This window comes from Myotis brandtii, unplaced genomic scaffold (genome assembly GCF_000412655.1).
Source record: "Myotis brandtii unplaced genomic scaffold, ASM41265v1 scaffold618, whole genome shotgun sequence".
Lineage (NCBI taxonomy): Eukaryota > Metazoa > Chordata > Mammalia > Chiroptera > Vespertilionidae > Myotis > Myotis brandtii.
Genome location: NW_005370354.1, coordinates 1,264,910 through 1,287,755, shown reverse-complemented (window position 1 = coordinate 1,287,755; position 22,846 = coordinate 1,264,910). Strand labels below are relative to the sequence as shown.

Sequence of the window (22,846 nt, the reverse complement as noted above, 5' to 3'; positions counted from 1 at the left end):
ACACCAAGAATGAACCCTAAAATAAACTATGGACGTTGGGTGATTATGATGTGTCAATGTAGGTTCATCCTTGTTTAAAAATGTACTGTTCTGGTGTGTGATGTGCATGGGAGGATATGCATGTGTGGGGGCAGACAGTATATGGGAAATCTCTATACCTTCCTCTCACTGTTGTAAACCTAAAAGTGCTCTAAAAACAAAGTCTTAAAAAGTATTAAGTTGAACCACTACAATTGAATTTTATTGCATGAACTGAATGCAATTTTAACTGAAAAATCATTGCCACTAGTCACTGAGAAGTAATTATATACTTTTTGGGTATTATTGTATTGAATACTCACCACAAGCTTCTGATAGTAGAACTATCATTATTCCCTTTTACAGATGAAGAAACTAAGGCTCTAAAAGGCTGAGTAATAGTAATCATGAACTTATGCTGGTGGTGCTATCATTATCCCATTTTACAAGTGGAAAAACTGAGGCCCGGTGAGGTTGAGAAACTTGCTCTAGGTCTCACAGCAAGAGGCTGAGCAAGGCAGTCTGACACTTGGACCACATAGGCTACATGGTCAAACTCTAATGCTATTCTATCCATCCTGTTCTCATACCAATGTCTCCACTGTCATTACCCAGTCAGTGGGCTCTGCCAGAGTTGCAGAGTTGCCTATGGGATTCCTTTTCCTGTGTAGGTTAGTACCCATGACATCCAGGACAGGCAGGTCAACAGTAATTGCATGTGCTTGAGCAAAAGCCAAGTGATGAGAGCAAGGTGCATGGGGGACGTGTGAGCGGGAGCTGCAGTTCTGGGTGTGGGGAAAGTGAGGGGAGAGCTAAGGCTACCACAGGTTTTGCTGCAAAGGCTTAGGTATGGAAAATTCACATGTTACAGACTGAATGAATAACTGGTCCAGGGATAGGTCCAGGCTCCTGGTATTTATGCTGGTATCTACACCAGGAGAACAGGGAACATTGAGTTGGACGTGAGGACACACAAGGCACCAGAGTAGCATGAGAACTATGAACCCAGACCTTGAATCGGAAAGATACAGGTTCACATTCTTGGCTCTGCCATTTACTTCTTGTGTCACTTAGTGAGGCAAGACACAGCCTCTTTATACATCAATGTCCTTTTCTGAAAAATGGAGTAGGTAGGGCTAGTGTAAGGATTAAATGAGAAGGTTTACACAGAGCACTCAGCATAGTGCCTGGGCAATAAGCTTCTGCAAATGTTAGTTGGTGCTACTGTTATGAGACAAATCGATAGTAGAAGCTACTTCTCACGACCAAAGTGCTACATCCAGTGTCCTTGTTTTAGGTTAATAAAGAGGTACACCTGGGAAAATATAATGGCTTGTTTAGAGAATATGTTAAAATCAATATGGGACAGTAAATTTATAAGAAAGATCAGTTCAGATAGTCATGCTGTGATCTCAAAGACTGATGATTCTAGTTCTCCAGGGCTTTCTTAGAAAAAGAACAAAATCTTTATTCCAACAATTTACATGAATCTTCAGCAGATTCCTCTTTTAACGAACAATGTCCTGTTCAGAATCATGTAGCCCTAGAAAGCCATTGCTCCAGCCTTGTTTAGACTAAACCTTCACCCGAGGCAGGGTGACCGTGGCTTTGTCCCTCCCACACAATGTGGTCTGCCCAGAGCACACCAATGAATAGTAAGCAGATGAGCCAACCAGCGGTGTGTGTCCCTGAGACAGACTGGGTTATAGTAAAGATGCTTTCAAATTCTATGGTATCTTCCCATGGAGAGGTGGAGTCTCCTCTCCTTCAGTCTGGGCTGGCTTTCATGACTGATGAATGCATTGAAGAGCCATTCTGGGACTTCCCAGGCTAGGTCATTGTAAGCCTTGCAGCTCCCCCTGAGATTGGAGAGTTTGCTCTTGGAACACTTAGCTGCCATGTCAGAAGTCCAACCATGTGGAAAGACCCGAGACAACCTGGCGAGTCAGAAGGGTGCAGCTGAGCCCTGCCTTCTAGCTGTGCCTATGAAGGTGCCAGACACATCAGTGAGGCCCTTTGGGACCTTCTAACCTGCCCATCTACTAGCTGAATCACACCAAAGGACCTTGGTTGATACCACATGGAACAGAAGAATCACCCCACTGATCCCTGCCCAAATCTCTGACCCATGAAATCATGAGCAATGAACAGTATGGTGGTAGTTTTAAGCCACCAAGTGTTGGGTGCTTTGTTACATATCAATAGCGAACCGAAACACAAACACTGCTAGGTCTTGTGACTCAGGCTCAGAGGCCAAACCAACCACCAATGAAAGCTTTTGGCAAGGGCTCAACACTGGGGTTGAGAAGACAAAACCCCCTGAGGGGCACAGATGAGACCAAGGGAAGTGTCTTTCTCTAGTCCAGGGGTAGGGAACCTTTTTTCTGCCAAGAGCCATTGGAATATTATTAACATCATTCGCTTAATATAATCCACTTAATATAAATTTATGTTGCTATGAAAAAAGCTCCTAGATTTATTGAATTTCGAGTCCTGCCTGTGGTTGCGTTGGCAGGGCCAGACCAAATGACTTCTTGGGCCTTATACAGCTCTCGGGCCGGATGTTCCTCACCCCTGCTCTAGCCCATTTGTCCTAGACGATGTTTTCAAATGAAGTTGGAAACTTCCCTCTGAAGAACAGTGACCGTACGGCCCAGGGTGCCAATGCACTACTCAGCTGGGTGGACGCCAAGAACACCAGTGAACGGTCCCTTACGCCACAGGGGAGCACTGCAGTGCTTATGCCGTCAACGTGGTGATGCAACCAGCAGCCTCTACATTGTTAAAGGAGAGTGACAGTTTGGCACAAGGACATGTGAATTCAAATGATCAGATGCAAACTAAAAGTGAGATGACGATTTCTGAGAGCTGTGGGTTAATTTTTTTGGCGGTTCTTGAAATGGAAAATGATTGTGAACTTGGGGGATAAATACCAGAGCAATCTGTTTCCTTGGCTGCGTGCTGTGGAGCAATTTTAAAGCACTGAAGTGCTTTCCATATTTTCTAATCACTCAAGTCCAGAACTGATTATGGCGCTCAGCATCCACTCGGATTCGCACCATCAGAGCACTCCACGTCCTTCAGGGAGTGGTTTCACCTTGAAAGTGGGCGCCTGCATCCAGAGGCACATATGGATACAGCAGGAGCAAACATTTAACTGCAGTGCAACACACAACGGCCAGGTGTTTCAGAAATCACTGATGGCCCAGCTCCGAGACAACCCGGATTCACTTTCTCCTTTCTCACATGAACAAAACAACCTCTCTCAGAAAACAAAACAAAAAAGGCTCTACCAGAAACTGAATGCCCCCAAACAACAACAACAACAACAAAAGAGAAATTTAGATTATTGAGACCTGTGGGCAAGGTCACACACACACACACACACACACACACACACACACGCGCGCATAGGACATCTTTGGAAGGAATCCCAAGAAATTGGTAGCTGTGGTTTCTTCTGGGGAGAATTGAAGGGCTGAAGAAAACTGGGAGGTTAATGGATGAGAAAGACTTATTATTATTTTTTTTACCATAGCCTTTTGAATATTTTGAATTTTTAAAAAAATCATATGCTGTATTACTTTTCAAAATAATGAAACAGAATAATTCTAAACCTGCATGTGGTACTTATGGCCTGCTAGGCACTGTGTTCAATGCTTTATGTATACTCACTCATTTAATACTTATAATAATCTTGTAATTAGACATGACTCTATTATACTGATTTTACAGATGAGGAAACTGAAGTACAGAGAAGTTAAGTAACTTGTTCAAGGTCACACAGCTAGTAAATGCAGAGCTGGGATCTGGACCCAGAGATTCTAGCTCCGGAGTCTGTCCTCTTAATAACTACATAATACTGGCTTGGCAAAAATAAATATACTCAGTTGCCTGCTCATAAGGGAGTTGAAGCAGATAAAATAGTTCTTTACTTTTCTCATGTGGCCCTCTACAAAGATGGGTGAAGAAGATAGTGGCTCAAAATAACCAAGATACAATCTTAAACCTGTGGGGGTTTAGAGGGCTTTGAAATTGATTGTGTGACTATAGGTTAAAAGCATGAATTTTCCAAGTTGCTTAATCCTTCTGAGCCTCAGCAGCTATTCTATGCCAGGCACTCTGCTAAATCTTGGGGACAAGTAGTGAATAGAATAGAGTTCCTGCTCTTGAGAAACTTACTGTATCCTGGGGGTGACAGGCAGTAAACCAATAATCACACAATCATAATGTGAGCAATAAAGAGAAATTAAAGGGTAGGTGGAGAGATGAGGGTTGGGGGTCCATTTATACTAGGTGCAGGAAGTGTCATTTAGGCAGAGTGCTGTAGGATGGGCAGGGGTAAAGCAGGAAAACAGAGGAGGTGGGGGGAAGAAAAGCATTCTGGGTGCAAAGGTCCTGTGGCTGGAAAGAAGTACCTGTTTTAGGACAGAAAGGTCTCTGTGGCTAAAGCCAGGTGAGTCAAATTGAGTTTGGAGAAAGAGGCAGATCATGTGGACCATGGTAAGTATTTCACAATTTTCCTAAGAGCCATGGGAAGCCTCTACAGGTTATAAGTAGGATTGACATATTGCATTCACTTCTTTGTTGTTGTTGTTGTTAATCCTCACCCGAGGATATTTTCCCATTGATTTTTTTAGAGAGAGTGGAAGGGAGAGGGAGAGACAGAGAGAGAAAGACACATCAATTGGTTGCCTACTGCACACGCCATGCCACGACCAGGCCTGCAACTGAGGTTTGTGCCCTTGACCAGAATGGAACCCCTTTTAAGATTACTTGGGCCGCCATGTGGAAAATATACAAAGAAGAAGGCAATGAAGAAAGAGGAAGACCAGCTAGGAAGCTACTGTAAGAATCCAGGAAAGCAATGGAGATGGCTTGGAATAAAGTGCTGGCAGAGAGAGCAGTAGATAAATTTGAGATGTTTTAATGGTATGATATTTTATAAAATTAGTATAATAATGTTAGCTATGCACTGTTATTATAAAGCATAATGTAGGTGTGAAAATGCTTTGTCAACTATGAAGTGCTAAACAGAAGTCACTGACTATTACTATAGATGAAGAAACCAAGTACATGCTAGTAGGACTCTAACCTGCCCAAAGCCACACAAGGGTTTAGTGGCTGGGAGGAAGTTGACCTGTGATCCCTTCACTCTCTTCTCTGGGGTGTGCCCGGGAGAAGGAGAAGAAGGCTAGTGATCGGGTCTAACTTCCTTGTCAAGTGGTCCTCAGGGTAAATAGAGTAGTAATATTTAGGATGTGTCTGGCTAGTATCTAGAACTCAGGGTCTCTGAAGCAGGGCTCCTTGGAAAACATCACGTCAGCTCTACAACTCTCTGGGGTACAAAATGGAAAATTTTTCATCATTGAAAAACTTCACAGGGAGTGGTGGCCCCTTGATCCTCCCCTATTATTCTGGGGGAGTGGTGTGTGGCAGTGAGGGGAGGTAGGACCTGGGGAGCCGCTCCTGACGTCCCAGAGTTTTCTTTACTTCACCTGAATCTCCGATTGCCTGTACCCTGGACATTACTGAGCAAAGCTTCATATTGGTTCTGAGCTCTGACTTGTGTAACATTATTTGACAATCTCATCCCACATGTTTATTCAGTGGCAGAGACCGTTTCCCCAGGTTAGTAGTCCCTGTGCAATATCGGGCCCAATTATAAGGTCGATGGGCGAAGAGAGAACAGACTTGGTTATATGTGACCCCCTTGCTAGTGGCCTAACTCTGATATTTATTTGACACATCAGATATCCACCTACCTGAAAAATTAATTTTTTAGGATAGTTAGGCAATTTAAGAAACTTGATGTATCTGCCTTCATTGTGAATGAGCAAAACTGAAAGAACTCAATACTGGAGTCTTTGGGATGGTTCATATGATTTCCTGATGAGGTGAATCAGGCCTTTTGGGGCCCCAGTGACTAATCCTAAGCACTTTAGAGAGGACCCCCACGCTCCACTTGCCAAGGAATCAGTACAATATCGATGTGCAGCAGTGAACACGGTTCCCCAAACTACTCTTGGCCTTCCTAAGTCACGAGTTCTCTTCTCACTCTTCTTTTTAAAAGCTGCACAATTTATCTTAGCATACAACTTCATTATGGAACTTAGGGAGGATGAGAAAGGGAACTGTCACTCTAGCGGGAAGGGAGAAAAACCTCTTTGTCTTCTCTGTCTCATAACAAAGTGTATTTATGCTGGAGGAATCAAAAGACAGAATCAAAAGGCACATGGATGTCCAATTCTACTCCTGGTACGCACATCTCCGATTATGAACGGAGCTGTTGCAGATAAAGCACACCAGAGGACCAGGGCTTCCTCTGGAAGATGCTAGGCATGAGGACATTGGCAGGCTTGTGTGACGGAAGCGTCCACATGTTTTATGAAGAGAAGTACGTCCTCTTTCCCCCCAAACAAGCTTCCAAACTAAAGCCTGGTGTTTACCTTCAGCGAGTGGGTCGAGGGTGTGTATCATGAGCTGGAAGATGCTATTCCTCATGAGACTGTTGTGGAGGGAGGCAGAGCTTCCACCTCGCTGGAGACGTGGCTTGGCCTGAACAGAGAAACCAGACAAAGAGGCTGTTAGTTCTCAGAAACCAAAGGCAAGTGCATTACAGGTAAGATCCTCCCCTTGTCTGGTGGTCACTTGTTTCTGTCACATGATCACACACTGTTGACCAAAGATTCCCAAGGTACATTTCAAATCCCCCAAAGGAATGGCTTTCTCACAGCTTTTCCTATTAAATAAATTTATTTGCTACCATTTTTAGAGCTTAGTAAATGCTAGTCAATGTGCTATATGCTTCATTCACAAAATGAACTAAATGAACTAGGCGCTGTTTTTATTCCCTTTAAAATATTTTTTGATTGATTTCAGAGAGAAAGAGAGAGAGAGAGGGAGAGAGAGAGAGAGAGAGAGAGAGAGAAACATCAATGATGAAAGAGAATCATTGATCAGCTGCTTTCTGCACGCCCCCTACTGGAGATCGAGCCTGCAAGCCAGGCAAGTGTCTTGACCAGGAATCGAATGGTGACCTCCTGGTTCATAGGTTGGCGTTCAACCACTGAGCCACACCAGTCGGGTTATTATTTCCTTTAGACAGATGAGGAAACTGTCATAGAGAAGTGAAATGAGGTGTCCAATTCACACAGACGAGAAACGGAGGGTAGAGGAATGAATCTCAAGTTTGCTTCTCTCAGAATTTGTTACCTGAACCAGTGGGTGGTCTCTACAATGTTTGGATTGTGCACCCTATCAGTAAAATGTTTGAGTATGTATGTGTATGTATATGTATCCATCTGTATCTGTATCTATCTATATCCATATCTATATTAAAAAATGAGCATATATATTATAAAACACTTGAAAAAGTGGATATTATGAAGAATAACATAGAAAATAAATGATAGAGGTGTTAATATTCCCCCCTTCTCCCCAAAAGAACATCTCCCACATCTCCCAGGGTTCCTCTTCTCTTCCCTGGACCACAGCTCTAGTCCATGAAGCTCTATGGTCTGTGTTAAGTGAGATTTAATGAGAGAGAACCACTTACTATAAAGCTACAGAGAAACTTCCTAACTTCAAAGGGAGGATTTCTTTTGTATAAACTCCTGCTAGAGTGAACCTTTGGGCAAATAAATGAAACTGGCAGGTTAAGAGAGGAACAATGAACCTCTAGAGGTGAGATTACCAACAATTTGTTAAAATCTTCAAAAACAATCTAAAAAATATATCCAAATAGTGGATTGCAACCAACTTTTATCCTGATTAGGAACTGTGCTCTCCTTCTTGGATTGATTTTGTGTTGGTTAACACAAGGGACAACGCTCCAGAGACCAAGCTTCACAGATAGAGATTTAAGAGAGGGCAGCACAATGTGCGGAAAGGAATTTCTTATTGAACTTTTGATCCAAATTCTTGACATGAGATTTTTCTGGGGTCTGGTTAAAATAAATTACGGTTTCCCACTGCCTTCCAATCCTCTACAACGCAGGGTTTTCCAAAATGTTCCGTTGAACTCCGGATCCACAGGGTACGTCCCAAGAAAAGTCCCATAAGAGACTCCATGGTCAAATACTTTGGAAAGTGCTACATCCCAGACCAAAGCATCTTTTGAGTTTTAAGATACACATTAGACTACTAACCTTAAAAAAATCAGGTTAACTTGGTAAACTTGGACAGTTTCTGAACTATTGCCCATGGAGCCTTACTCTGAAGAATACTTATTAACAATCATAATCTGTATGTTTGGATGCAAACATTAAACCTATAGTAAGCTTGAAGTATGGGTAAAATGTCACTATGAAGTACACGGAAATGTCTGAATTTCTTAGTCTGATTTTATTATAATTGATATTATACTAGAAATTATGTTCCCAGCTCTACAGGGTTTGGAGAAGAATCAGAGGGGATTACTGGTGTCTCAGTGATGAGTCAGATCATGGGCTCCTCAAGGGAAGAGTCTGGGTCTATACCGCTAGCCCAATACTGGATCTGGCATATCCTATGGGCTCTCAGTGAGTGTCATAAATCTTGGTTTTAAGCATTAGAGGAGGAAGAATGGGGCCGTATGTATCTTCATTCCTATGCCCTTCTGCCTTAAAAATCTGTAACATTTTTTAATGCATTGTGTTATTTGATTTAGATGGTTAAGGTTCAATATATTTTAGAGGCAAGGTGAAGAGCTTTGAATAGATTTGAAATGTAATCACTGTTTAATGGCTGAAGACAAAAACTCTGAAGGTCATTTCCTTGTCATGCTTCACACATAAGATGTGATGTGCTAATTGGACAGGAACTGAAACATATGCTTGTTGTTAATAATCGGTCATGACCACTATGACTATGGTTCTTATTCTGAGAAACTGGCAGAACTCTGCTGCGAAGATCTTCATTAGCAAAGGATTATAGCTATAAAAGAACTGAAAGCATTCTTTTGGGCATTATGCACATACTGGATATATAGATCTCATGCAGTTTTTCTTTTTATGGAACCCAAAGAAATTTCCAGCCAAAAATTATGTGCATGCAGATACATAAAGAAAACAGACATCAAGCATTAGATGCCTCCCCACAATGTCCCCAAATATCAGCTCAACATCCCTTGGAATGTAATGTGGGACTAGCTCACTCTTTCAACTCCTATAAAAGTTCATGCCAAATGAAAGAGAGAACTGAGACTTTCTGAAACAGCCCCAGAGATAATTTGTCAATGAATGTCAGAATTCAGTTGACACTAAGTGTAGGCCAGAGCACACACACACAGCAGCAGATCAAACCATGTAGTATTCCAAGGGAGAGAGGGTGATTTGTTGAGCATATGAGCCGCTTGTTCATACCTGCCCCCCCCCCCTTCCACAGGCACATACAGACAGGGCCACTGCTTCCTACCGGCAGAGTCGGTTCATCCTTGTCCCTGACTGTAGATGACTGTGTAAGAGAAAGAGACAAAAACAGAGACAAATAAACAAACGATGAAGCACATACAGGTTTCACATTTAATAACAATCATCAGTATAGGGAAATATTTGTGAGTTGTTTTTTTTTCTGCTCCTTGGGAAGGATTATGCCAACACGAGGGGCAAAGAGTGTATATTTCTAGCCAATATAATGGTTTGTTTAGGCATATGGTGCATGCTCCTGAAAGATCAAAGTTGAATGGGCAACCTAACTGCCCTGCAATAGAAGGCAGTTAAATCTACTAGGGCCCAGCCGCAAAGTGGAATACCATGTGGTCATTAAAACAAATGGAGTGAGCATACATGTATTGACATGAAAAAAATATCTAAGCTATATTAAGTAAAAAAAGCAAACCTTACTTCTATCTCATTTTGAAAACAAATAATGATACTTTAGTATATGTACAGAAAAAAACTCTGCAAGGATTATTCCAAAGTGTTACTGCCGGGAATAAGATTACAAGGAAGTGGCATTTTCCATGTCTCTTGGAGGGAGCCAGCATTCACTGCCCCACGTGTGGTCAATAAGAATAAATAGAGCCTGAACAAGTAAGGTCACTGAATTAAACTAGGCTCATCACACATGGAATTCAGATAATCCATCTTCTCTCCTACCCCCACTCTTTCAAGTTGTTCATGCTAAAAGTGGAAATATCTGTCAGGTTGAGGAAAGGTGACTAAAACACAGTAGAATGTGAGGACCTATGCATTTGTTGGGAGATAACACAACTCAGATAAGGTAACAATGGAGTTCTACCAACATGCCTCAACTTCATGCTCAGACCACTACTGTGGTCGCTCCACCTCAACTGTGAATGCACACAGCAAGAAAAACCTCGAGCCTTTCCCCCTGTCTTGCCTGCCCGGTCCTCCACGCTCCAGTCTTTGCTGATCTGCATCTGCAAGAATAATCACACACCTGGAGGCCAGCAGACAGGTGCAGAGCTGTTCTAAAACCTGCCGCAGCCCTAGGCTCTCTTTTTTAGTCCTACCACACACACCATACAAAGAACATTAAGTGGCCCCCACATTCCATCTAAAATATACATTTTTGTGTAAAAAAATGAAAGGGACTTTTATACTTTTGCATTTCAAATTACTGGCTACTTGCAATTCTTTGAATTTATGATTGGCATGCTCAAAGCCTTGAAAAGTAAGAAAGATCAATTCACAATTTGTTTTCCCATGTCATTTTTAAGAAGACTACGTTTAACACTTAAGTTGATAATGAACATTTTGTAGACATTCAATTAAACGTTTAATTATCTTGTAGATACTTTTTTGGAGTTTAGAGTCAATATCAATGTATATTTTTTTCTTCTAGTTCCAAACATTTTTGTAGACCCTTGAAGAATTAGTAACTCCCAGGCACCTACAGAAGTATTCTGACTTGGTGGTAATTTCTGAGCACAGCCCATGAACATTACTAAATTGGCCATTGCCTCCTGGTTTGGGGCTTTCTCTTAGTGACTCTTCTAAAAGCACTAATAAAAAAAAATCCCGATTCTCTAGTTCCCAGGCACATGCTTGGGGAACTGGAGTGGACCTGAAATTGCCCTTTGATTTCCCTCTTTGCTCTCAAAGGCACTGCATGATCCTGTTTCTGTCTGGCAGGCCCTTTCATTTTCTCTTCTTCCACATCAGACAGCTCAACAAATGGCCCCACATTACACAGAACAATCCCCAAGGGAAATTATCCGGTGCAGCCAGCTCAGCCTTTGGACGCACGTTGAGGTGAACTGTTAGAGCACGCCTTTTCAGTTAGCAAATTTACACCTTGTGGCTAAATGGGAGACAAATAATTATGAGCTGGAAGTGATGCCACAGATCATGAAGAAACAGAATGAAAAGGGTGGTGGGCTTTATAGGAGCAAACTATCACCAGCTAAGAGTTTCATTTAAAAAACATATTTAAAGAAAATACTAGAAAGAAAAAAAAATCCAAGCCTGCCTTTTGGTTTGAAAGGACAAAAAAATATCCATCCCATTGACTTCCTTTTTCTCTCACAAGCAAGGAGGGTCATGAGATACAATAAATGAAAAGAAATGCCTTGTACATAGACGCTACAAAGAAAAATCTGAGTGCAGAGAAAAGTCTGAAATCCTGTACAAAATCTCCCACTGTTTAATGTCAGCAGCAGTTGACATTGTTATTTTTCTTTCAAGCGTAATTTGCAGACATGAATACACATCAGGTTACAACATAAATTTGGGTACACAAATGGCAGCTGAGGCCATTAAAACACCCACCGCCCCCCACTTGCCTTTCCTGTAGCCCCGTTGTAAGAGATGAGAAATGTGACATATGCTAGCTCATTTTCAGGGGCTTACCCACATCTACTGATAATTCCTGACCCTCACCTGACTTAGCCTCACTAATTACATGTTGAAGCAGCCCCACAGTCCTGCCAATGGGCTGCTGATTATGTTAGGAATTCAATTTTAATGGGGTTTTAATTACATTGGAATATAAACAATGAAGGTGACAAAGAAACAATTCAACTGTCTGTAGCCCGTACAGTTTCTAACCACTAGATTATTTAGCTAATTACCTGGCTTTTGGTTGGCCTTGGTGCTATGAATTTATTTTCAGGGCCATTGAACATCTGGCAAGTTTAATCTAACCCCTCGGGTGTTACAGAAGACAGTCTCTTAAAAAAACAACAATGTGACTTTAAGGCTTGATCTTGGTATTCTTATTATGCATTTTGCTTTGTAACCCCCTTAATTTTAAACACACCAACACATCATACTTTTGGAAGCCCAATTCGTGGTGGTCAGTAAAAAGGTTGTGCCAACTATAGGAAAGATCTGTTAAGACTAATCCATAGCTTAAAAAACATGACCCATATATAAGCTGTCTATAAGAGACCCTCCTCAGAACAAGGGACTCACACAGACTGAAAGTAAAGGGATGGAAAATATCTTTCAGGCAAATGGAAATGAAAAAAAAGCTGGGGTAGCAATACTTATATCGGACAAAATAGACCTCAAAGTGAAGGCCATAACGAGATAAGGAAGGCCACTTCATAATACTAAAGGGATCAATACAACAAGAAGATATAACCCTGATAAACATATATGCACCCAATGCAGGAGCACCCAAATACATAAAAAAACTCCTGGAAGATATCAAAGGAGAGATCGACAACAATACAATCATAGTAGGGGACTTTAATACACCACTGACATCACTGGATAAGTCCTCTAGACAAACAATCAGCAAAGAAACAGCAATCCTAAATGACTCACTAGATCAGATGGACTTAATAGACATCTTCAGAACACTTCACCCCGCCACGGAATATACGTTCTTCTCAAGTGCACATGGGACATTTTCAAAAATAGACCACATATTGGGTCACAAGCAAAGTCTCCCCAAATTCAAGAAGATTGAAATCATACCAACCATCTTCTCAGACCACAATGGCATAATATTAGAAATAAACTACAATAAAAACAATCCAAAAAATTAAAACTCTTGGAAGCTGAATAGCATGCTATTATACAAGGATTGGGTTACCAAAGAGATCAAAGAAGAAATTAAAAACATCCTGGAAACTAATGACAATAAAAACACAACAATCTAAAATCTATGGGGCACAATGAAAGCAGTCTTGAGAGGGAAGTTTATAGCTATACAGGCCTACCTCAAAAAACAAGAAAAAATGGTAGTAAATCATCTAACTCTACAACTCAAAGAATTAGAAAGAGAGCAACAAGAAAACCCCAGAGTGAGCAGAAGGAAGGAGATAATAAAGATTAGAGCAGAAATAAATGACATAGAGACCAAAAAAACAATACAGAAAATCAATGAAACCAAGAGCTGGTTCTTTGAAAGGATAAACAAGATCGACAAACCTCTAGCCAGGCTCACCAAAAAGCAAAGAGAGAGGACCCAAATAAACCAAATCAGAAACGATAGAGGCGAAATAACAACAGACCCCACAGAAATACAAATGATTGTTAAAAAATACTATGAACAACTCTACTCCAACAAACTAGACAACCTGGAGGAAATGGACAAATTCCTAGGAAAATACAACATTCCAAAACTCAATCAGGAAGAATCTAAAAACCTCAATAGGCCAATAACTATGGAAGAAATTGAAGCAGTCATCAAAAAGCTCCCAGCAAACAAAAGCCCAGGACCAGATGGCTTCTCAGGGGAGTTTTACCAAACTTTCAAGGAAGAACTAAAACCTATCCTCCTCAGACTACTACAAAAAATTCAGGAGGAAGGAACACTTCCAAGCTCATTCTATGAAGCCAGCATCACCCTAATACCAAAACCAGGTAAAGACAACACAATGAAAGAGAATTACAGGCCAATATCCCTCATGAACATAGATGCCAAAATCCTCAACAAAATCTTAGCAAATCGGATCCAACAGTACATCAGAAAGATCATACACCATGACCAAGTAGGATTTATCCCAGGAATGCAAGGATGGTACAACATCCGTAAATCAATAAACGTAATACATCACATAAACAAATTGAAAGAAAAAAACCACATGGTCATATCAATTGATGCAGAAAAAGCATTCGACAAAATCCAACACCCATTTTTGATAAAAACTCTCAGCAAGGTGGGAATAGAAGGATCATACCTCAACATAATAAAAGCCATATATGACAAACCCACAGCCAACATCATACTCAATGGACAAAAACTAACACCATTTCCCCTAAAAACAGGAACAAGACAGGGATGCCCACTCTCACCACTCCTGTTCAACATAGTACTGGAAGTATTAGCCATTGCAATTAGACAAGAAGAAGAAATAAAAGGCATCCAAATTGGAAAAGAGGAAGTAAAACTGTCCTTATTTGCAGACGACATGATATTATACATACAAAACCCTAGAGACTCCATCAAAAAACTACTAGACTTAATACATGAATTTGGCAATGTAGCAGGATACAAAATTAACCCCAAGAAATCTGAGGCATTTCTATACACCAATAGTGAACTTTCAGAAAGAGAGATTATAAAAACAATCCCATTTACCATCGCACCAAAAAAATTAAGCTACCTAGGAATAAACTTAACTAAAGAGGTAAAAGACCTCTACTCAGAAAACTACAGGACATTGAAAAAAGAGATAGAGGAAGACATAAACAGATGGAAGAACATACCGTGTTCATGGATTGGTAGAATCAACATCATTAAAATGTCCATACTACCCAAAGCAATCTATAAATTCAACGCACTTCCCATTAAAATACCAACGGCATACTTCACAGATCTAGAACGAACTCTCCAAAAATTCATCTGGAATAAAAAAAGACCCCGAATAGCTGCAGCAATCCTGAGAAAGAACAAAGTAGGTGGGATCTCAATACCAGATATCAAGCTGTATTACAAAGCCACTGTTCTCAAAACTGCCTGGTACTGGCACAAGAACAGACATATAGATCAATGGAATAGAATAGAGAGCCCAGAAATCAGCCCCAACCAATACGCTCAATTAATATTTGACAAAGGAGGCAAGAACATACAATGGAGTCAAGACAGTCTCTTCAATAAATGGTGCTGGGAAAATTGGACAGATACATGCAAGAAAATGAAACTAGACCACCAACTTACACCATACACAAAAATAAACTCAAAATGGATAAAGGACTTAAATGTACGACAGGAAACCATAAAAATTCTAGAAGAATCCAAAGGCAACAAAATCTCAGACATATGCCAAAGCAATTTCTTCACTGATACAGCTCCTAGGGCAGTTGAAACTAAAGAGAAAATGAACAAATGGGACTACATCAAAATAAAAAGCTTCTGCACAGCAAAAGAAACCATCAACAAAACAACAAGAAAACCCACTGCGTGGGAAAACATATTTGCCAACGTCATATCTGATAAGGGCCTAATCTCCAAAATTTATAGGGAACTCATACAACTTAACAAAAAGAAGATAAACAATCCAATCAAAAAATGGGCAAAGGATCTAAATAGACACCTTTCAAAAGAGGACATTCAGAAAGCCAAGAGACATATGAAAACATGCTCAAAGTCCAAGAAACTAGAAACACCAATCAGAAAGGATATATGCACCCCTATGATCATGGCAGCACAATTCACCATAGCTAAGATTTGGAAATAGCCTAAGTGCCCATCAGCAGACAGTGGATTAAAAAACTGTGGTACATCTACACAATGGAATACTACGCTGCGGTAAAAAAGAAGGAACTCTTGCCATTTGCAACAGCATGGATGGAACTGGAGAGCATTATGCTAAGTGAAACAAGCCAGTCAGAGAAAGATAAATATCACATGATCTCACTCATTTATGGAATATAATGAATAATATAAACTGATGAAAGCAGATCCAGAGACAGAGAATTATCGATCAGAACGTCAAACCTCGGATGGAAGATAGGGGAGGGTGGGGGTAAGGGGGAGAGATCAACCAAAGGACTTGTATGCATGCATATAAGGCTAATCAATGGACACAGACAACAGGGGGTGAGGGCATGAGGGGGGGTCATGGGGGGGATAAGGACACATATGTAATACCTTAATCAATAAAGAAATTAAAAGTAAAAAAAAGTAAAAAAAGACTAATCCATAGCATACCCAGTAATTCTCAAGGAATATTTAAAAGAATTCATAAAATGCATCGCGAAGGGTCTCAAGTTGGGGCTCTGGTGTGCAACACAGACCTCCTCTTCATCATGAAAGCAGGACATCCACCAGGCCAGGGCATAAGTGAGATATGTTTTTGCATAAAAAAGAATTGTATAATTCAGCTCTTTATATAATTTAAACTGTTCTTCCATAATTATGTCCTTCCATAATTATGGCAAATCATTAATTGATCAATAATTAATAACAGATGTTGCCATTAATATCTGTTGTTCTCCCTGGTGGAAACCCCAATTCTATATGTGAATTTTGCTATCTATTTGCTATGTTTTGAAAATGCCTCATCTCTCATGTAATAAAACATACAGCCCATTTAGAAAGCATTTTTAATGCCATAAATCATTCACAAATTCTTAAATCGTCTCACTTCCTTTGACCCTTGAAAGACACTGATTGAGAAATAATTTCCTTGACTACTAAGTATAGTTTTGATGTAAATTTGTACAGAGCCTTACCCCTCATACAGGCTTCCACTCTCACTTCTCATACATAAACATTAAGCAAATACTGCACCATTTAGCTGCATCATAGCCACATGGCTCCTGGTTTACTCTGGCTGGTAATTGCCCACCTGCAAATCACATAATCAAACGGGTCACTGGGAAGATTTCATATGCCGATACCAGTGTATAAAGTAAGGGGTGGTTTTTCTGGCCAGTGCCTTGGCAACAGATAGAGACAGACAAGCAATTTGGCTCAACAGTCAAGCAACAACCATAACCGTCCACTACCATAACCTCTCACTAAGTCCTGCGAGATGTGTCTAAATTCACTGTGCCAAGGACCCAGAAGCATATAAGGCCTGTAAAACAAATTTAAAAGTATAATTATTTTGTCATAATTGTGATCCAAAACATAGATGCCAGTGATTAAATATTAATCCAAAATTTAATTGACATTCATTTTAATGTCTTAGAATTTAGAAAAGGTGGATGAGGAATGATTTGAATCACTGACTTCTATTTCAAAAATTAGCAAGAAGTATGAAATAATGTCTCCTTTTTCTTTCAATATATTTACCTGTAATAAACAAAATCATTCGACATCGCTCTCCTGGTTAAAGATCAACAGACCTTAATGCCTATGGGAAGACAAGATAAAGGCTGAAATCTGGAATCTAAAAGGAAAGAAACTCTAGAACCTCTTAACCAGACACAAAAATCATCTCCCTCTCCCTCTCTTTACTGTGTCTTAACATAATCCCTGAAATATTAAGGGGGCTGGGGTTAAATAAATTCCTCAAGAAAAACAATCCTGAGATTTAAATTCAAAGTACGTTTACCTTCACCACTGGTTGCCAGGTAATTATCCCAATATCACTGTCCTGTAGGAAAGTAAGGAACTCAGACATTGATGAAGTGCCGAGACTGGCAGCCCAGAGAGAAACACCCCTCCACACCGGTTCAAGAGACACATTAGCATGCTTACATTGATACCTAGGCATTTTATTGTTATATTTTGTGGCAACTGTAAATGGGATTGTTTTATTAGTTTCCCTTTCTGATAGTTCATTATTGATGCATAAAAATGCAACTGATTTCTGGATATTTATTTTGTACTAGAGGCTTGGTGCACGAATTCATGCACCGGGGTCCCTTGGCCTGGCCTGCAGGATCGGGCTGAAACTGGCTCTCTGACATCCCCCAAGGGATCCCCGATTGCAAGAGGGTGCAGGCCAGGCCAAGGGAACCCACCAGTGCATGATTGGGGCCAGGGAGGGACACTGGAGGTTGGCCAGCTGGGAAGGGACCACGAGAGGGCTCCAGGGCATGTCCGGCCCATCTCGCTCAGTCCTGATCAGCGGGACCCCAGCAGCAAGCTAACCTACCAGTTGGAGCATCTGCCCCCTGGTGGCCAGTGCATGTCATAGTGACTGGGCGACCAGTCGACTGTCTGCCCCCTGGTGGTCAGTGCACATCATAGTGAGCGGTTGAGTGGTCTTAGCATATCATTAGCATATTATACTTTGGTTGAACGGATGACCAGACAACTGGACACTTAGCATATTAGGCTTTTATTATAAAGGATTCTGCTACTTTACTGAATTCATTTATCTGTTCTAGTAGTTTTTTGGTGGAATTTTAGGGTTCTCTATATACAGTATCATGTCATCTGCAAATAATGACAGTTTTACTTCCCCCTTTCCAATTTGGATGCCTTTTACTTCTTCTTCTTGTCTGATTGTTGTGGCCAGAACTTCCAGTACTATGTGGAAAAAGAATGGTGAAAGTGGACATACCTGTCTTGTTCCTCATATTAAGGGAAACACTATTAATTTTCCCCCTTTGATCATGGTGTTAGCTATGGGTTTGTCATATATGGCCTTTATTATGTTGAGATATGTTCCCTCTATTCCCACTTTGCTGAGAGTTTTTATCATATGTGAATGCTGGATTTTGTCAAATGCTTTTTAAGTAAAAACTCTGGTAATGGAAGCTCATATTTTGGAAGCAATGCATTTTGATTATTTATTTGAATAATTCCCAGGACCTTGAAATATTTGGGATAGTAGGAAAAAAATTCAGAATAATAGATATGCCCCCAAATGGAGGGAATGGCAGTGAAATTGCCTAGAGACAGTTAAGAAACAACATTTTGCCTTCTAAATAGTTTAGAAGAAGTAATGTAGCACAAGAAGTGATGTCATATAGTTTAAGAACATAAAATTCAGGCCCAGACTGCTTGGGTTCATTTCCTTATTTTTGTCACTTATTAGCTATGTGACTTTTCTGAAAAGTTACTTAATCTCTCTATGCTTTATTTTTTCTCATGTGTAAAATGGTGATGATAATTGTAACTAATTCAGAGGGTTGTTGTGAGGATTAAAAAAGTTAATACATATAAAGTGCTTAGACCAATGTTTAGTACTTAGTAAGCATATGTATTTGCTCTATTATCATTATTTTTACTATTAGGAGCCACAAGGGAGAATAATGTCAAATTATATGACAGAAGTAGGTTCAAGGTTATGAGCTGGACTAAAGAGAGCACAGTGGTTTAAATGGGAAGTAGGAACATTCCACTGATTAGGATGGGGAGAGGTGATTTGTACAGGACACTAGAGGATAGTCCTAGGTTGGCCACTGAGGGAGGAGGAAATATACAACAGATTACATTTCCTGCCTTGGCTTCTGATGCTGTCCTTGTCCCATGAATCAGCATTGTCAGCATATAGGATTGGCAATGCTAGGTCAGCATTTCGTATCTCATATCCCTCAGTGGGCCTGTTTTTTGTTTTGTTTTTTAAAAATATTTTCCCTTTTAGAATCAGTCCCATGAAGGTGAGCTCCATGTCTGTTTTTGTTCTCCACTGGATTACTTGTGCTTACCACAGCAGGTGCCACATAGTAAAGGCTCCACACATATTGCTTAAGAATAAAGCGATTCTGTTTTCCAGTTGCTGGCACCAATGAATGGTAGCCTCTTAAAAACCAGAGCTGTCTTCTTCTATTCCCATGGTGGCTATTTCACCCACACCCAAGGCAGTGGGCCTGGTTTTGATCAGGAAGCTCTGGAGGCTGGGAGACTCAGAGAAGGTATAACCTAAACCTTAACCCAAAGGATCTCACCTCCCATGGAATTCTGGAGGTTTCTGGTCAACACTTTTCACCTGGTAGGATGTTGCTTATGAGCAGAAAAAGATCAGGGTCAGAAAGGGTCATAGGCTTGGTCTCGAGGTCAGCTTCTGCTGGCTGGCATTGTGGGCTAGGAGTTCTCTGATTCCCGGAAGCCAGGCTGTGCAGGGTGGTTTGTGAATTGTCCAGTGTGAGCACCTGGGTGTGTTGGGTAATTGTTGAAAGTCATGATTTGGATAAATAGTAAAGTAAGGTCCCCTCAAAACTTGGAAAAAAGTTGATCCCATGAGAGGGCAGCTACTCTAACAGATGCGATGAGGTATCTGATGTGATCCCTTTAAAATTGTTAGGAAATATGATGTGGGAATACTCAGTAAGGCAAGAGGCCAGGGTGACTTCCAGAGGCAGAACTGGACTATGACTGACAAATTGCCATCTATCCAACTGCATATAATTAGTGTCTCCAAACTTGATTGATCACATGCCATTACCAAAAACATTCTGGACAAGAAACATATGTATGTAATGCGAAGGTCTATCACCTATCGCTCTCTTATTTATCTATCTAGTTTATGTGCTACTCTCAACCATTAAATAAACATGGACTAATTTCTTCCTTAAAAATAAAAATACATAGGAGAATACTAGTATTTTTTTCTTACATCTTAAATAATTTCCTAGTACACCCCACTGGAGCATCAGCACAGACCTTTAGAAAGTTTTACAGAGTGCTGTTCACCAGGGGTTCTCACCCAAAAAGGAAATGGTAATTATGTATGGCATGATGAAGGTGTTAGCTAACCCTATGGTAGTAACCATTCTGCAATACAGAAATGTATCAAGCCAACACACCGTATAACTCAAACTTACAGGATGCTATATGTAAATTATATCAATAAAGATGGAAAAAATAAAAAGGAGTTTTAAATGTTTCTCACAGAATTGGTAAGCCGTATTGGGTGCATAACGCACCCAGTTCTCCCAGCTAGCCTCTCAAATAGTGGAAGATCCTCGAGAACAGCATCCACCTCGTGCCTCTATGGTCCCTAATGTGGCTACTTAAAATGCAACCCGGTGGCATGGAAGAGAGGCCACTCAGACAGAACGGGAACTGTGCGTTCCTGTGCCAGTAACCAAAGCTCTTCTGATGCTTGCTCCACTGGCTAAACTGGCAGTCATGATGATTATTTAGATCCACCTCCTGAGAACCCCTATTTTCATCTTTCTTATGAAGTAGGTACATAGAAGACAGTAATCCCCATTTTATAAATGGAGGGAGAGAGCAGGAAGTGCCTCCGGCTGTTTCTGTACTCAGGATACTAAGCACCTGGTTAAGTCACTTAATTTAGGAATTAACAACCCAACTACCACTGGCATCTCTCACCGCCCGAATAGTCCAGATGTTGCTAATATACTCTGTGGTACCGTTTGAGCAATTCTCACAATTGCCAATGAACCATTTTGACATGCCAATCAAATACAATCTGTTAGTGGTGTCCCGTGACCAGTAAAGAACCCCAGATGCACTCACATATTAATTCTGGATTGCCTTACCTTTTTTTTTTTTTTTTTAAGAAAAGGGTCTAAGCCTGGCCAGCATAGCTCAGTGGTTGAGCGTTGACCTATGAACCAGGAGATCATGGTTTGATTCCCAGTCAGGGCATGTCCCTGGGTTGCAGGCTCAATCCCCAGTGTGGGGCGTGCAGGAGGCAGCCAATCAATGATTCTCTCTCATCATTGATGTTTCTATCTCTCTCCCCCTTTCTCTTCCTCTCTGAAATCAATAAAAATATATTAAAAAAAGAAAAATGTCTAAGATGATCTGAAATTTACAAAAAAAGTCCAACAAATGCTGGGTAAATATTATAAGTATTGTTAAGTGAAGAATGAATTGCCATTATTCAAATATTTGGTGCCCTTTGCTATATGTTGCTTATAATTCTGTGGTCTGTGGACACACCACAGAATAATTTGCCACAAATAAAGTAGATTCCAGTAATAATGGATAATATTTATTAAAAGTTCAGTACCTGGTATGTACCAAATGTTTCACATATAACATTTTATTGAGTTCTCACAACAGTAGGTATTATAACCACCTCGACCGCCTTTAATGCATGAGGACCCTGAGGCTGATGGAGGTTGGACAATTTGTCCGCGGCCACATAGCCAATAAGTTGCAGAGCTGGGATAGAAACTCCGACCGCTGGGCCCCAGAGCCTGTTTCATTGTTGGGGAAGCAAAGAAGTGGAATTGCCTTGCAGTGGACTATGTGAAAGAGACTGAGGCATTAGAACTGCAAATACAGTAAAAACCGTTTATGTATATTAAGAACTATTTATGAGTTCTGACTTTCATTGGGGACCACATAATAGTTGCCAAGCGATTGCTGTGAATGAAGAGTGACAGATTTCATATGGTACAAAAAGTTGGCCTGGGAATAGAGAAAGCATAGTTATTTTCTTGTCTTTTGTCTCTTTTAGGATTATTATTTAGACTCATCTACAATTGTCACAGATTTTCATTATTATTTTTGTCTCTTGAAGGTCAAGGAGGCACTTTTTATGATCTTCACAATGGCATAGGTTCAAGTAACACTGCAAACTAGTTTATTCCTGTAACAAATTGACTTATATTAAGGAGTTTATAGCTCAGCAGTAGTTCGGAAGAGTGGGGTCCTCTGCTGGTCCCATTTATCACGGTGTCATGTGATCCTGGTCTATATTTAGTTTATTTGGAAGCACATGTGCACAGTCTTCAATTTATTTCTGTCACTTGAAGGACTAAGGCTGTTTCTTTGTTTCAGGGAGAGAACAACTCAAAACATGAAATAACCACATTTATTGTGTCTGAAGCATCAACAGGAAGGCTGAATAGCAAGTTTTGAATAAGGGCAATTCATTTAGTCACTTAATATTTATTTGATAATATTTACTGGACTCTTATATATACCAGGTATTCTTCTAGGTTCTAGGGATAAATATGTGACCCAAATGGACAAAAATACCTATATTTATGGAGTAACATCCCAGAATGTTATTATCATAAAATTAACTAGACAGAATTGGTAGTATTTATTTTTTTTCATTTTTTTCATTTTTTCTTTATTGATTAAGGTATGTGTCTTATCCCCC

The 22,846-nt window shown here is 40.4% G+C and overlaps 1 protein-coding gene across 8 annotated transcripts in view; it reads right to left on the bottom strand.

Annotated features, from left to right (window-relative positions):
- Window positions 1-22,846, bottom strand: part of SLC24A2 (solute carrier family 24 (sodium/potassium/calcium exchanger), member 2) — a 222,100-nt gene that overhangs the window by 82,635 nt on the left and 116,619 nt on the right. For 6 of the 8 annotated variants that reach the window (XM_005879946.2, XM_005879940.2, XM_005879943.2 and 3 more), the window contains 2 exons: window positions 9,415-9,453; window positions 6,468-6,576 (listed from right to left, as the gene is read on the bottom strand). In XM_005879946.2, coding sequence (XP_005880008.1) covers window positions 6,468-6,576; window positions 9,415-9,453 — 148 coding nt within the window. The remainder of the gene's footprint in view (window positions 1-6,467; window positions 6,577-9,414; window positions 9,454-22,846) is intronic. The other 2 variants (XM_005879942.2, XM_005879947.2) reach the window with 1 other exon arrangement.